The 17906-nt window shown below is 36.7% G+C and overlaps 2 protein-coding genes across 2 annotated transcripts; one reads left to right on the plus strand and one right to left on the minus strand.

Annotated features, from left to right (window-relative positions):
* Window positions 1-883: 883 nt before the first annotated feature.
* Window positions 884-2128, plus strand: LOC129745843 (protein Red). Its single transcript, XM_055739203.1, has 4 exons — window positions 884-1195; window positions 1261-1453; window positions 1523-1729; window positions 1796-2128. Exons 1-4 carry the CDS (start codon window positions 899-901, stop codon window positions 2014-2016), a joined length of 918 nt encoding a protein of 305 aa, XP_055595178.1. The 5' UTR covers window positions 884-898; the 3' UTR covers window positions 2017-2128.
* A 59-nt stretch (window positions 2129-2187) lies between these two features.
* LOC129745844 (brachyurin-like) lies at window positions 2188-16134 on the minus strand. The gene is made up of 3 exons (XM_055739204.1): window positions 16027-16134; window positions 15503-15959; window positions 2188-2577 (listed from the first exon to the last, which is right to left on the minus strand). The coding sequence occupies exons 1-3, from the start codon at window positions 16096-16098 to the stop codon at window positions 2255-2257; spliced, it is 852 nt and encodes a 283-aa protein (XP_055595179.1). The 5' UTR covers window positions 16099-16134; the 3' UTR covers window positions 2188-2254.
* Between the last annotated feature and the right edge of the window lie 1772 nt (window positions 16135-17906).

Here is a 17906-nt window from a genome sequence, read left to right on the forward strand (position 1 = left end):
AACCTTGAGGATCCAACCGAGAACTAAAATTTTAATGAAAGTGAGGATGATTGATTCCATACAGGTGAGAAACGTGAAAGGTTTAATCAAGCGCAATATTTACAAAAATTTCGATTGGAGAAGTGCTAAAGAGTACATATGTGCAGTGCAGGATATATGGCTATCTAATGGTTTTAGGTGAGCGTAAAATATACGCGATTGAAAGCCGAATTTGTGAATGGAAAGGGTGGAACTCGTTCAATCAATCATCAGTTGAACAGTTTGATCGGTGCAGCGATAGATTACGAGTGATAGCAAATCAGTGTGTTTTATTTCGACAGCGGGTCTAAGCTTATCTCAATCTACATATCAATGGATCCGGTGAGGGTGTGATTTGCTTTGACATACTTAATTGCTTAACGCCTCATTCAGTGATTCATGGTTTGGCAAGGCAAGTCCCTTTATACGTGGATTTGTGTCGTAGCAATCGGGCGAATGTTATCGCTATGAAAGTCCTGAGGGTGGTTTTCGCATAAATATTATTTCGAAAACTTAAGAACACAACTCTACTTTCAACTACCTATCTAGAAATATAGTTTTCAATTGATACGGTAATTTTACCAGTATAAAAGTCGTTTTTACCACTTAGCCAATTTTTTTCGAAGTTTAGCTGTATATAGAAAACATTTAATTATTTTTTTTCAAAATTCTGCAATAGCACGATTGAGACGTGTCAAATTTACATATAAAATAATTCTAAGAACATTTTCTTTTCATTAAAAAAACTAATTTCTGTTTAGATTAACTTGACACTGTTACTCATCATGTTGATAGGTCTGAAAACCTTATACAATTTTATTGGACTGTATGTATACATTAAAATTAAGTTTTTTTAAGCAAAGAAACCAAATAAATCATTATGAACATTAATATCACCTTCCGATACCCTATTTCTGTCTGCCTTTATCCGAATAGCTCTCGCCATGTTGAACGCAACGAAATGTTTGCTCCGGGTCGGATGGCTTACCACATTGAGCTGGAAGATGAAAACGCCGAGACGGACATCCCCACGACGGTAATCCGATCGAAGGCGGAAGTTCCTCTCGTTGCTGGGGACACCCAAACATTGACAACCAATGACATCGTTATCAACAAGTTGGCCCAAATCCTATCCTACCTTCGCCAGGGTGGGCGTGGCAAGAAAAATAAACGCCGGGTTGGTTTAGCACTGTCGTATATCCTAGAGTTGAGCAGTCATTATTCTTTTTTTTTATCGTACAGGACAAGGATAAGCCGTTGTTCAAACTTCCGGAAGATAAAAACATGGATGACTCAATATATGGGGACATTGGAGAGTACAAACCCACTAGACGTTATGAAGCATCGTCTTCGAAGCAGGATGATAGTCAGTCTAAACATAGATACTTCGATAAACCAAGCGAACAAGAGGAGCGAGAAATCGGAACAATTCAAAGTAAGTTCATATTATACTTTTGGAAAATAAACTACCTAACCGATTAATTTCACCATAAATAATTTAAAGTTCCAGCTCCACCAAAACTGTCTGCCCAATTGATCACTAAGCTAACTGCAGAACCAGAAGGATACGCCGAATGTTATCCTGGGTTGCAGGAAATGAACGATGCTATCGATGATTCTGACGATGAAGTAGACTACACAAAGATGGATCTGGGCAACAAGAAAGGACCTATTGGGCGATGGGATTTCGACACTCAGGAAGAGTATTCTGGTAAGATAAGATCTAAGAGTGTCATGAGTGTTACAAAATTAACGAGACGTTTTCGTAACCTTTCAGATTATATGAGCAGCAAGGAAGCTTTACCGAAAGCCGCTTTTCAGTATGGTGTTAAAATGCAGGACGGACGTAAAACACGGAAACACAAAACGGAGAAAAACGAAAAAGCAGAATTGGACCGGGAATGGCAACAAATTCAGAATATCATTCACAAACGCAAAGCCAAAGAGGGTGGCAGCAGCAACAGCGATGTTGATTTCAAGAAAGCTAAACATCAATAAAGTTGTATTAATTATGACATTATATTCTCCATGTTTATTGGCTTAAATTTCTACGGTTGATGCAGAATGGGTTGCATTATAAAGCAAATTTCAATAAATAAACTATAGTGGATGAATGAGTGAAAGATTTAATATTAGAAACACTGACTAGATGACAAACCCGACAAGATATACAAGAAAAAGTAATTTATTCCAAGATATGTAAAACTAAACGTTCCACCTAGCCTTCTTAACTATTTCACGGTTCGATTCTGATTCCTGTTTGTTCGGCAATCCAAGGCAAAAACGATGCTGTTCGTATGTAGCCGGATGGGTCTCCGGTGCTGCAACCGCGGTTCGAAACGAACGACACAATTCCGATCTGTACGTAGCTGTCGTTGTCCTTGACTACCATGGGACCACCGGAATCTCCCTGGCATACGTTCTGATTGTTTCGCTCGTATCCGATGGCGCACATTGTTGAGTTGAGAATCACCGAAGATCCATAGACGGTGCTACACTCAGCATTGGAAATGATTTTAAGATTCTCGTACTTCAAGGTGCTGGAGATTGATTGACTAGCTGGAAGAAAAAGAAAAAAAAACATAAAAAATATGATTGTCTAGCAGTAGCACATGTATTCAAATGTCGAAGACACTTTTTGAAAAGGTACCCGTTCCACTGCTTTCTATTTTGATGGTTTAACATACTTTTGAAAAAAAAAAATATTTTAAACTTTAATTCATTCGAAATTTCAAACTCGTTCTAACAATCAATAAGGAGTGTTCATTTTATAAAACGGACACCTACATGTTACGATAAAAAGTTGACGTTTAACCCAAATTTGAAGAATCTGGTTTCATCGTGTATAAAAGTTTGTTGACAAAGCACTGGCATATTTTTTTTTGTGAGAAAGCGACTGGATTTGGTAAAATGGGACGAATTGATAAAGAATCCCGTGTTTTTATAATTCAAAAGTACTGCTGAGATGTACTATTGTGTAGAAATATTAAAAAGCTTGTGAAACGATCGAAGTTTGCGGTTTATCAAATCATCATGAAGTTTGGAGCACCATACTCTTGAAGATTTGTCAAGACCCGAAACCAGAAGAAGCACAGTGAATCCACAAATCGAGTAGAAATTTGTTAAACTTTGGTTGCCACATGAACACAACTCTGTTCGGAGAATTGCCACGAAACTGAAAATTTCCGTTGAGACCGTCCAAAACATAAAACGAAGGAACCACATTAAGACCTACAGGAAGCAGAGACATCCTAAACGGAGCGCGGAACAGGACGAACGAGCAAAGCAGCGATGTCGGAGATACGATTTTGAAGAAGCAAAGTAACCGTTGCATTTGGATGGACGATGAAACTTATTGCAAACTGAATACAGCCGCTCTTCCTGGGCCGCAATTTTTCAACGAAATTGTTGGTAAGGAGCTACCTCATGATAAGCGATCCATTGAAATCGAAAAGTTTGGCAAAAAAGTGCTTGTTTGGCAAGCTATCTGCTCTTGTGGAGAAAGAAGTTCGCCATATTTCACAACAGGTACAATGGTGAAAATTATCGTAAGGAATGCATCGAAAAACGCCTTGTTCTTCTTTATCGTCATCATACAAGCCCACCATTGTTCTGGCCTGAACTTGCTTCCGCACACTATGCTTCAGCTACTCTCAAACTACTGAAATCCTTCAAGACATGTTTTGTTGAGAAAGAGGACAATCCGCCAAATTGTCCAGAGCTGCGCCCGGTAGAGCGTTACTGGGCAATTATTAAGCGCAATCTTCGGGAGGATGGTATGGTCGACGAGTTCAAGAAAATGTGGACAAAAGCCAGCCAGACAAAAATTATCCGCCCTGGCTGTATCAATGGGTTCTCTCATACCTTACAAAACGCACTGCTTTCGTGAAAATTGGAACAACGCAATCGAATAGATTTGAGATTAGTTCAGGTGTTCCCCAAGGTAGTATTCTTGGGCCTCTGTTTGTGAACGACCTTGACACCGCTATTGTTTTTCGCGGATGACCTTAAAATCTCTAGGACTGTTGGAGATCGAACCGACTGCTTAAAACTTCTCTACTACATTAATCCGATTTTATCATGATGTCAAAAACGGAATGGACGTAAACACGAATAAAAGTTCTTCAATGTCCTTTACTGCCGTTCTAAGCAAGAATGTCCCATGTGACTTTTGGGTCATTTTCACTTTTTTGCTGGAAACGGTCTCCTTTAGTGTTAACTTTCGAATAAAAACACAAACAAGTATACTTTGTTTTGAACTTATACGAAATTTTCATCAAGGTGATTGTCTCTATGTTGATGATTCTACGCAAGAATGTCACACTAGAGAAAATTCTATGAATAATGCAAATTTTATCAAAAAATTTGTCTTAAAATAAGTTCAAACTGTTGAATTTAATGTTATTCACTGAAAAGAACACTAAAAACGAGGGCAGAGGCAGAGCGAGAAGCCTTGAGTGTTTTATTCAGAGAAATTTTCACTAAACACTTTTTGGTAGGCACTACTTACAGGATCCATACTCAACTAGGTATACATTTTTATAAACAAAGAGGAACGTATTTCTCAAATTACGGTTTAGCATGAGTTTTTGGGAAAAAAATAAACTACGCAAGCTTTTAAAATGATAGAAAAATTGCAGCCGTGTGACAGTTTTTCGTAGAACTAGCATCGGCATGCGTTCTGATTCTACGCAAAAGTGTCACACGGAGCATTTTTGGCACTAATTTGCTGTTTTTTTGTAGAAAATGTAATTTTTTTGGCAGAAAACTTTGTAAAATGATTAACTTGAACTGTTCACTACGGAAAAGCTTTCGGTGAATTTTTAGTTTGAGAGAAAAATTGGAAATATAGCTGATATTTCAATCACGTTTTTCTCGTTTGCAAGTTTTTCCACATGGGACAATCTTGCTTAGAACGGCAGTTTACCCGCAAAAAACACCTTTATACATCATATACACATTGGGCGAGAAGGCAATTACAAGAGTTTTTACTGTGTGTGCCTTAGAAACCAGATTGACATTCGACGAATACATCTCTACTTCAATAAGCAAAGCCTACGTGATCCTCGGTTTTATACGATGGAATTCGCAGAACTTCAAAAACATCTATGTCTTGAGAACCCTTGTTGCCAACAAGATTCATGAGGATCCCTACTTATCATCTGTAGAAACGTCAGAAAAGAAATGATTAACATCCCAAGTAACCATAAGCACTAAAACATAGCCCTTAATCAACACTATAATCCCATATATAACTCTGTATTAATGCTTGTTTTGCACTATATGCGTATATAATGCAGATTTAATGCTAAAAAGGCGAAATAGCGGGCTGATCAAGTGCTATCACAACATAGCCTTTAATAAGCATTACACATGCTGAATTAGAGCACCATCAAAACGTCATTTTTCGCAAGTCGTATAAAAGCATTAACAATGCATACTTAGAACACCTTTTGTTTATTTAATTATTATTGTTATTATTACTTGAATAATTAAAATGAACAAAAATTCTAAAAATAATTAATATCTACAACAGCAATCAACCTGCTGAATGAAGGATAATGCCTACTTAATGAATTCTTCTGTGAAATAAGAAGTGATTATAATTGAATTATGGATTACATTTGATGAGTCTCGAACCGAGGATCCCGCAGCAGCCTTTATCTTTCCTAACGCCTTTACCATTTCGACCACTCTCGATGCTGATAAGGTGGGTGAAAAAAACTCTTACTTAAAGTACTGTTCGGGTCACATCACTCTTAATGCTTGTTAACTTTATATAGGAGCTCTATATGTGCATATAGTGCTATCATTAGTGCTAATTTTCTTTTTTGCTTTAATGCTTATATAAAACTAAAAAGCATTATGAATGTTGATATTGGCATTATATGCATTAGAAATGTTTATTTTATGCTAACTTGCATTAGAAATGTTGATTTAATGCTGATTAAGGGTTTTGGCTTAATGCTTATGGTTACTTGGGATTAGTAATCATTTCTGGCACGATTGAAACGTGCATTTAATAGTTTAAAATCTTTTTGTTGTGGAATAATACTATAAGGAGACATAATGTAAGTTCATAATTTAATTTATATAAAAACTGGAATTTTAATAAGCCACTGTTTTACAGCTTTGAGCTGTAAAACAGAAACATATGTATGCGAGTTGGCTACGAAGACCCTGAAAAAAAGTATCCACAACAATCTCAATGATTATCCGGATAAAGATGCCCGGAAATTCTTTTATACGGCAAACTAGTGAACCTGTATATAAGAGAAGTGACATCTGAAACACGAAATTCCAATCGAGCAAAAGAACTGTCAAAATCGATTCCAATCGATCCAAGCATTTTGTTCCAGAGCTTTTACCTTTTTATTGAAAACTCAACCAAGGAAGGTATTGTGATTGTTGTTATAGTTCAAACAGATAATTTTTTTAGCTGGTCATATGAATTTATGATTAGGTGCAATTTTTTTCAATGCTTTGGTGAATCGTGTTTCTAGTTAGAAAACTAACTAATAACACTAGTTTACAAAATTTACAAAAAATCGTGAACTTGATTAACGGACCAACATTTTTAATGTGAAATCGGGCGCTGAATCCGAAAATGAAATTCAAAAAAATCTCAGTAGAGCCGTTTTTGAGTTATGCTCCAAATATGAAATTTCGAAAAAATTAAAAAAGTTCTTGTACTTAGATTAAAATATCTCGGACGGCATAACAGTAATTTGAAATCCCTCTTTTGCATATTGAAGGTGAATAAGTTTTCTATCGATCATCTGAACACTGTTTTTGCGTTTGACCAACAGTATTGCTGATATTAGTGACTTTATGAGAAAAAAAATTATAAAAAACGCATTTTTTTATAGAAAATTTTGTTTCAACGAAAGTTTTAGACTCGATGGTAGCATTTAAAAAATCTGATTTTCTTTTGCGCTTAAATATCAATTCAAAACAAAGATTTCAAGTGGTTATTTATCGAAATCGGTTGAAAATTGAAAAAGTTATTGCTACTTTAAAATAACTGAAATTTTTGGAGTTTTTAATAATTTAACAAACCGCACTACACTTATCATAGTATAGGAAGAATGAAACATGATAAATCTCACTCGCTTCAAGTCAAAATTATTTATTAGCTTACCAGAAGGTCATATGCCAAGTTTCAGGAAGATCTGACCATAGGGAGGGGTTGCTTAAGTCTCAAACGTGAATAAAGTTTTGAGATATTTCGCCCGTATGGATCGAAAAATACTGGTTTTTCATCAATAACTTTTTTCATCACCAGTTGATTGTTTTTTATGGTTGATTTTCTTGAAGCCTAAATTGAGACAAATATTTCACCCGAAGACTGTAACTCGATTGGAATTGAAACAGAAAAGTTATTGCGGTTCAAAGGCCGCAAATTTTGTCCAACACGCAATGAGTACTTTTTACGCATTGCGTTTTATACGACAATTTTCGAGCAAAATACAATCTTTGAACCGCAATAACTTTTCTGTTTCAAATCCTATCGAGTTACAGTCTTCTGGTGAAATATTTGTCTCAACTTAGGCTTTAAGAAAATCAACCATAAAAAACAATCAACTAGTGATGAAAAAAGTTATTGATGAAAAACCAGTATTTTTCGTTCCTTCCGGGCAAATTACCTCAAAACTTTATTCACGTTTGAGACTTAAGCAACCCCTCCCTATGGTCAGATATTTCTGAAACTTGGCATATGACCTTCTGGTAAGCTAATATATAATTTTGACTTGAAGCGAGTGAGATTTATCATGTTTCATTCTTCCTATACTATGATAAGTGTAGTGCGGTTTGTTAAATTATTAAAAACTCCAAAAATTTCAGTTATTTTAAAGTAGCAATAACTTTTTCAATTTTCAACCGATTTTGATAAATAACCACTTGAAATCTTTGTTTTGAATTGATATTTAAGCGCAAAAGAAAATCAGATTTTTTAAATGCTACCATCGAGTCTAAAACTTTCGTTGAAACAAAATTTTCTATAAAAAAATGCGTTTTTTATAATTTTTTTTCTCATAAAGTCACTAATATCAGCAATACTGTTGGTCAAACACAAAAACAGTGTTCAGATGATCGATAGAAAACTTATTCACCTTCAATATGCAAAAGAGGGATTTCAAATTACTGTTATGCCGTCCGAGATATTTTTATCTAAGTACAAGAACTTTTTTAATTTTTTCGAAATTTCATATTTGGAGCATAACTCAAAAACGGCTCTACTGAGATTTTTTTTAATTTCATTTTCGGATTCAGCGTCCGATTTCACATTAGAAATGACCTTCAGTTTACTGAGTTCAAAAATGCTGTAAACTAGTGTAATTAATGAAATTCAAGTCATTCATACCGTTTATCGCGATCCTTCGGGCATCGAGTTCAATGTTGTTTTGTTGGATTGAAGGAGCGTTCACTTTAGAGCTTGAACATTGAGCCAGAAAACAGTGCTGGGGATTTTTTATGTCCAAGATTTCGGCGATGTTGCCACATATTTTATTTTAAGAGGGATCAGATGTCGCTTCTCTTATATGAAGGTTCACTACGGCAAACTAGGTCCAAGACCCGTCCAAATACGGTAACTGCAAAGCGCGCCAATCAGCAACCGTTTGTCGAAACGCAAAAGTCAGTCGACCATAACCTACAAACGGGAGCTACTGCTGAAGCATCTGTTGATAAACAAACAGATTCAGAGTTGGAGGACGGATTTCTGGAATTGGTCGTTGATGAAGAAGGTGGAGACAAAGTTGATTGTGGTGCGTGCGACCGGCCAAAAAATGCCAAAAAGTTCATGGTTCTTTGCATAAACTGTCGGGTATGGTACCATTTTCCATGCGCTGGTGTAAACCGTGCTACTGTGCGATCGGATACGTTCGTTTGTGCTAAGTGTCGACAGATTCCACCTCCCTTGAGTTGCACATCAGGGAAGTCGGGTAGGACAACTAGTTCTCGGCAGTCGCGTATTGCTCGGGACATACAAAAGCTGGAGGAAGAAAATCGTTTGTTTGAGGAAATGCACTCGGAAAAACTTGAACAGAGGAAGAAATTCATAGATCGAAAGTACGAGCTACTTAAGCAGCAGGATGATGAAGCAAAGAGAGGAAGAAGCCAGCATAGCAGCCGGTCTAGCAGAAGCAGAAGAATTGATGAGTGGGTGGAGAATCAGGCGATAACGATCGAGAGTTCCGATCGGGTTGTCGTTGTAAAGACATCCGAACCTGAAACCACAGACACACTGAAACTTCCCATCAATCGCTGCCCGTAAATCCGACTGACGTTCTAGGTGGTAAGCTTACATCAACACCTTTGATCCGAGAAGAAGCTGCTCAAGTTGAAACTCGACAACCACATCTACCTCCCACGATAACGGGAAATAAGCTTGTCGAATATCGAGATCCACTTGTTCCTCAGATCGAAAAGGTAAATTTAAATCCACTCATCAATATTCTTAAAGAATCCCAACCTCCTGATCTACCCCGTATGCCAGAGTTGAGTCGTAAGACTGGTCCAAGTCTTTACGAGCACTGGCGTAACCAGACAAAATTTATGCAGGAAGAGCATAAAAAGGAGCTAAACCGACAAAATCAGCGTGAGAAGGAGCTATTGGATGCTATCAATAAGATGCAGGTTCAACGAGACCAAGAGCAAGATTTGCAGCGACAGAAGGAAACCGACTTACGGAAACAACTACTACGTCAACAGCAAGAAGAAATTTTATTGGTCAACAAAGTTCAAGAGTTACAGATTGAACGAGAAGAAGCTATAATCATCCAACGCAAAAAAGAAGAAGATCTACTCAAACTGGCTCAGCTGCAAATTATGGAACGTGAAGAGCAGATTCGTAATTTACGACTTGCACTGAGCAAACGAGATCTATTACGACCGAACGATGCTGCTAGAGAGACGGCGCGTGAAGCGCACACTCAACAGGAGCCGGTATTTGCTGGACTAAGTGACCGTCAATCGCGGTTTGAGGAGCAGCATGCAGTTTGCCAGAAGGGGGCCACAGAAAGATCGCCGGACATGTCTAAAGGTAATCCACACCCATACATAGGTGCAGCGGTGAGTGATCTTTCAAATGCTCCCCCCGACTCAAATCGAAAAAATTCAAGCTTGAGTTCTACGGATTTCGAAGTGTACACTCCAACGCCATGTGGTGGTCGATCAGTTTACTCATATCCATCGTCTTGGCTACCTTGTCAACATAATGTTACACAACCTACACCCAATATAAATTATGATCCACCACCTTTACAGTCTCCTGTGAACATAGGTCCACCCATGCAGCAAAGTCGGATTAGCTGTCCTCCAATCGTATGTCTGGAACAACAAAGTTTGGAAAATCCTCCTACTCAGCAGCAGTTTATCGCACGCCAGTTTGGCGCACGAGAGCTGCCTATATTTTTTGGTGATTCTGCAGATTGACCGTTGTTTAGCAATATCTATCATCAGACTACTGTGTCATGCGCCTTCACGAACTCCGAAAACTTTTTGCGTCTTCAAAGATGCCTAAAAGGCAGCGCAAGAGAAGCAGTTAGCAGCTTCCTTCTTCACCCTTCCACAGTACCACACATCATCTCGACCTTGCAGACTTTGTATGGTAGACCGGAGCAAATAGTAAACAACATGATTGCTAAGATACGTGCTATTGCCGCGCCTAAAGCTGATAGGTTAGAAACTTTAGTGCCTTTTGGATTAGCCGCACTGAACTTGTGCGGCCACATACGTGCTGTGGGAATGGAACAACACTTATCTAATTCTACTCTTCTTCAAGAGCTAGTAGCGAAACTACCAACAATGGTGCAATTCAACTGGGCTCTTTATCATCAGCAATTTCCGACAGTTGATTTGACAGTATTTGGGAAATATATGGAAACTATTTCGGCAGCCACGTGCAGTGTCACGACTAATGCCTTTCCTATGACCGGTTACAGAGGTGATCGTCATCGGAACCATCAAAAAGGACATTTTAATGCGCACACAGTTTATAACGCTGGTTTTGAAGAATCTGTACAGGGAGAAAGGAATGAAAATTCAAATAACAATAACCAACATTCTATACCTTGTCCAATTTGTAGTGCAGTTAACCACCAGGTTACGGCATGTTACATTTTTAGAGCTCTCAATTTAGATGACCGTTGGCAAATAGTAAAAAATAAGAAGCTGTGCCACCGCTGTCTTATTTCTCATCCTCGTTGGCCATGTAAAGGAGAACAATTTGAAACAAATCAATGTCAAAAACGACATCACCGTTTTCTCCATTTTGAGCCTTCAAATAATCAGACAACCAGAATGAATCCGTTTCGAATTCAACGTATTCTCGACAACCTTCGGAGAGGGTGAATATTGGAATACCTGCTGCTAATAACTAGACGAACCTATTTAAGGTTTGTTGATGTGTAAACCGATAGTTAAAGGTCAAAATTGATCTTGCTGGACATTCTTAAAGTTGGTGACGATGAGACGAGCCCTTTGGTATACACCCAGGCGACACCGGGGGGAGGATGTTGCCAACAAGATTCATGAGGATCCCTATACTTATCATCTAGCCAAAGTCACGAACTGTAGAAACGTCAGAAAAGAAATGATTAACATTAGTAATCATTTCTGGCACAATTGAAATGTGCATTTAATAGTTTAAAATCTTTTTGTTGTGGAATAATATTATAAGCAATGTTCGGGAAATAGCTCAAGAAAAGCAATCAGGATTGGTTTCCAGCTAGAATACTGATATCTCCGAGTACTGTGATACGCACGTGGTAAGATTACACATTGAATATATGTAGAAAATCATCACTAACTTGATACAAGGAAATATACCATGCCCCATCGGAGGCTACCGTTGCTATTCGTCGTAGACTGTGATCGACATACTTGGTGATACATTTTGAACGTCGCTCCCTCAATCATTCCCGACCGTCTATCCTCGAATCATTGTTGATAATGCTTGTTATTGATAGACGATCATGAATGTTTCAGAAGGAAAAATCTGAAGAAATACCAGGACCACATGTTCAAAAAAGCCGTAGCACATGCTGGACAGTTCATTGCGGTTACCTAGTCACGTTTTTGTCCTTCTACGCAAAGCGAAAAATAAATAATCATCTTATAGCCTACATAGATCGCTCAAAACTGATACATATCAGTTATGATCCTAAAGGTTGAAAGTCGTTAAGGAAGGAAATCAGCATCGAGACGTTCGATAGCTGATAGTATGCGTCCTTCTTTACCACAACATGTTTTGCGGGAATGTATCAAATACAGCAGGGTCGTTGTCATGCTTGATTGTTTATATGATTTGGTTGGAGAGGAAAAATTGACTGCTTCGATTTTTTGGCTCTAAATGCAGTAAAGCATGGCTGATCGAAAATGATTGATTTTCGGAACATTGACTATAAGGAAACTATATAGTTCATAATTCAATTTATATAAAAACTGGAATTTTGATAAACAACTGTTTTACAGCTTTGAGCTGACTGCAACAGAAACATATGTATGCGAGTTTGCTACGAAGACCCCGAAAAATAGTATCCACAACAACCCTGTTCTGAACACATGTAAGGAGCACACTAAAGTATGGATTCCAAGTTTGGGCACCGTTCTACTCAGTTCATATCGACCGCATCGAAAAAATCCGAAAGCGATTTCTGAGATATGCCCACTGACGACTACCTTGGATCGTTCCTGTTTTCAATCTACTATACTTTTCAAAATTCAAGGCTCACATCTACAGTACCGTATATAACTGTATAGAAATTGGAAGCACGCACACTGTCACTTCGACTTAGAACTTGCATAACTTTTTACTCAGATGATATTTTTTGATCAAACTCTCTGCGTTGGATGTCTACTATCGAGACTATGCGATTTATACGGGGGATTAGAAAATTAATAAGATTATTAAATTTGAGGTTTTGATTTTTATACAATTCAATTTCATTGGCCAATTTCTAACTTTTGAGTTATCATTGATAACCAATGTAGTCGATTCAACCATACCATTTTGAGAAAATTAATTGTAAAACTGTTTAGTATTTACTGCAAATTCAAACAAATGATATCTTAGAATTTAAAATTGATTACTCTTCAAAATAATTTATGGGATGTTTGTGCCCTAGAATAGAAAATTGAATTGGTGACTTGGTTCAGAGAAGATCTGTTTTCGATAACTTCAAAAAACTATTAGTGAGCTTTCAACATTTAAGGTAAACTAATAATAAACAAAACAGTGTAAATGAAAAAAACGAAAAAATACACACATACAATTGAAAACATGCAGAGTAAGTTTTTATCATGATTCAACAAAGTTCGGAAGCCTTTTTAGAAATTTCTGAATAAATAAAATTAAAACAAACCAATCTACAAGAAGATTATCCATCTTGAAAAGTGGTATAAAGAGATTTTCATTAGAAAGGGGATGGGAAAAAAATAAAAAATTAAACGGTTTCATCTTTTGAAGAAAAAAATTTAGGGTCAAATCTATTCAAGCTTCCTAAAAAATGATGGATTTAAAAAAATATTTTTCGGGATGAATTACATCGAAATACATCGCAAGGTATAAGGTTACGAGTCAAGTTTCTACTATGTTTGAGGCCCATCTGTCCTTTCACTGGGGGGATAAGATGTGGAAAAAGGGTCTCCCTTACAGTTTTATGCATTACTCGAGAACTATTCGAACAAAAAAAAAAAAAAATTAACAGGGAAGTATATTCAAGTACGAGAAATTTTATTTTTATATTTTGAAACCCCTCACTCTCTCCAACGGGAAGAGGGGAAAGAGGAGGGAGGTTTTCATACAATATTTTTGGATCACTCGAGAACTTATTATTCAAATTTAATAGCAAGGGTATTTGAGTAGATTTTTTTTCTATGATTGCTTAAAGTTTCTACCTTCTTTCATTGATTCGATAGGGAGGGGGAAGGGGAGCACTCATACAATTTTTTTAATAACTCGATTGCTAATCTAGCAAATGGTACCTAACAAATTGGGAAGAGTATTTAAATTCAAGACGATGAATTCTTGATGATTTGGTTCCCCTCACGGGATGGAAAGAGAAGAGAGGTGCCGTACGTTCGTTTTGAAAAATTCCAGAGCTCATGTAGGGGAATGTATAACAATACGAGAAATGATTCTATGGTTATTAAAAAACTCTTTTCACCTTCCAGTGGGGGTTAAGAGATGGGAAAATAGTTCCGCACAGTTTTTGTATTACTTGAGAACTTATCCAACAAATGGAACCAAATTTGAAAGAAAAAGTATTCGAGTACAAAAAATGTTTCTATTTTTTTAAAGGAAAATTCCATACAGTACAGAGCCAGGAATGGGGGAGCTTTTATCGCATAGTTTTAAAAACTTTTTAAGCATTGGAAACCATATTTTACATGAGAGGTTTTTTTTAAAGATTTATTACCCCTCTTTTCTCAGAGGAGAAACGGACAAAAGGAAAGTATGTAAAACTTGAAAACTTATCAAGCAAATGAAATGTGATGTTATTTGATTACGAAAAATGTTGTTATGGCAGTTCGTGGACGCTCCTCACATTGCTGGGGAGAAAAGCAAATAAAATCGAGTGCTTAATATAAGATTTCAAAACAACCATTGAAAAACATGTGATGTGAAAGCTCTTATTGTAAAGCTATTGAAAATTAATTTATAATGAAACTATGCTCACACAATTTATTGATTTTTAAAAGGTGCAGCTAAGTACACCGGGTCAGCTAATATTTTATAAATCTAAAAATGCCTATAGGTAATAAATGTGAATGAATCAGCTTTGGCGGTTGATTGTTTACAAAGTTCGGTTCTTAAATTCACCATTTTTTCTGGCCATGATCTTGAAAAAAATCCATGTGTGCAACATATAGCTTCTAACTTCAGCTTACTTATGCATTAAGTGATTTTTTTTATTCGAGCACTTAATTACAGCTTTTTCCCGAAACATGTTTTGAACAAAAAAAAATCTTCGACTTTGTATAACTTTAAAATAAATGATTATAGCTGAATATAGTCTGAGAATCATATTTGAGTCACGTTACAAGCAAACCAAAACTTTATGTTTTGTAGAAATCTGTTGAGAAACAAGAGAGTTGTAGAAGAAGAGGTGTTTTACGTCATGTGACTCACAACGGTGTGAATACATAGGTGTACCACATACGTTATTCAAGACCTTCAAAACTTAAAAAAACTATATTCATGAAAAAATATGAACATTTTTAAAATTCCAAATAGTTCTGCAAACAAATTTACGAAAAAACCAAAGCACTAAAATCCAGAAAAATTAAAATTATCTAAAAATAAAATTAAGCCAGTTCTCACCCCGTTCAATATTAACCAGAATGATCAGATGTGACCTAACCTTCATGAATTTTAATACCGTTTTAATGATTGCACTGAAGCTTCTACATATTATTGCCAAAAATTTTCATGTTTGTTTTTTTTAATATTTCGTAGTGTTTTTATGTTTTAACTTACCATCCGAAGTTCTTCCGAATCCCGAAACCAATGCCAAGGTGTATTGGAAGGTTCTCCTGCTGTACGATAGAGGCGGCAGTCGAACGGCCGATATTTCGTTGCTAAACGAAACACGCGAAGGCAGCTTTATAACCGCCACATCATTGTTCAATCGAACGGGATCAAAGTTTGGATGAACCACCTTAGTCACTGTGGACATCGTAAGCCGCGGTACGTTCAGATGGATCGAGCCAAACCCGATCTGGAATCCGGTGTAATCCTTGGCGCAATGGGCAGCCGTTAGGATCCATTCGGGAGCAATGAGTGATCCACCACATACGGTTACCGAATTCCCGAGCGTGGCCCGGATCGATACTTGCCACGGGAACTGATTGGGCTCTGCCTGTCTGCCGTTGACAATTTTGCTCAGGACATGTCTATCGGGCACATTTTTCCTGGGAATCGGTACTACATCGTGCTTTCATTAAAACATGGTGTGAATTTCTGTTGCGTGGGATCGTTTTGAGCAACATTACGGTACTTACTGTTGCTGCAATAGCCAATGAGAGCACCGAAAGTAATACTGAGCTTATCTTCAAAATCATGCTCCCACTCATCCACCAGTACGAAATACAATGGACGTTAAATAGTAACTATGTAAACTGCTTCGCACATGGTTTGTTCAATTACTTTTATATCATTGCTTGTAATGGATTGTACAAACCTCGGGTAGATCTTATCTGAGGCGTCTCGTAATGATAAAAGTTTGTCATATTTTTTTCGATAGGGAAGACAAGAGTTTTCAATTCCTCCAATACCCAAGACTATTTGCAACGGTGGAAGTTGTGAGCTTGACGATCATTAGACAGTCTCAAATGTAATGTGGGAGAGAATTTTCAAGAGGTTTTTTACCTGACTTGTTTCCAGATATGAAGAATAGAATGGTATTCTACAATGCAGCAAAAAACATACACACAACTTTCTGTATGGATTTTTAACTGTTTTTAACAGTCAAACCATAGATCTAAGAGGGTAAACAATAACCTCACATAAACAGAAAATTTAAAGAAAAATGAATTCCTAAATGTATAACAACATAACAAATGTTAAAACGCAATGAGTAAAATGTAATCATTGCGTGTTAAACGCCAATTTGCGACCAAAATACAATCTTTGAACCGAAATAACTTTTTTGTTTTAAGTACAGTCAAGCTGCAGCCTTCAAGTGAAATGTTGGTCTTGATTTAAATTTTAACAAAATTAACATTAATAAGCAAGCGAATGGTAAAGAATAAAATATTTAGTGAAAAACATGATTTTTATGCTTTTTCAGAATGCAATGTCTCAGAATCCCTTTCACTCTTGAGATTCAGTACAACCCCTTCCCGTTATCAGATTTAGCTCAATTTTTGACTAAGGCCTTCCGATGATTCCCTCAAATTATCTCATTTTTTTTAATAAGAATTTAACCCAATAAGGTCATTCTTCCTCGTAAATCATCTCAATCTTTTTTGAAAGTATTTTGATTTTCAAGCAGATATTTATTAAGACGATTTTGATGAATTAACTTCAAAAATATCCTAAATTGTGATTTTTAATAAGGATTTTATCGTAAATAGCTCTTTATACGACACTACAAACAACATACTTTGTTCAGTAAAGTTTAGGTGCACAAAAATACGCATTTTTTGATGGCATTGGTGTTAAAAATATTTAACGCTAGGTACACATTTTGGTCAGTTAAATCAAAAAATTTTGCACAAAAAAGTTATTTTTTCTAGAAAATGGCTTGCTAATTTAAAGTTTTAATACAAGTTTGGATGATTTTTTAGTATTTAACTCAAACAAAATTAAAAATATATAAAATACACAAATTTTGTAAACATTTTTGGACCCAGAATTTATTTAAAACCAAACCTTTAAAAAGTTGACTTTTTTCAAAGATCGTTATGCACATTATGCAATTTTGGGACACCCTCATCAACATGCATGTGCTGCATTATTGAGGCATACAATTCCAAAGTGTACCCGGCTAGCATTTCACTAATGCTAAAATCGCCAACCTTCATCATACTATGTGGACAGGTTATTTCACGACCGGGATTCGATCTCATGACCGTTGGCTTAAAAGTGTAAGATCATCAACTTCACCCGTTCCCGAAACATGATCAGATTTGACTACCAACTATCAGGTTTCTGCTTGGAGAATGTGAAGTCTATTCTTGACCTGGGAGTGAAAATTGATTACAGACTTACTTTCTCCGAACACATTGCGCTCACCTCTGCAAAAGGATTTGCTGCACTTGGGTTTTTTCGCCGGAACACCGAAGGTTTCGACGACGTATACGCACTGAAAGCCATTTATTGTTCGTCAGTTCGTAGCATACTGGAGTATGCCGTCCAGGTGTGGACTCCTACTCAGATT

Source organism: Uranotaenia lowii, chromosome 2 (assembly GCF_029784155.1).
Source record: "Uranotaenia lowii strain MFRU-FL chromosome 2, ASM2978415v1, whole genome shotgun sequence".
NCBI lineage: Eukaryota > Metazoa > Arthropoda > Insecta > Diptera > Culicidae > Uranotaenia > Uranotaenia lowii.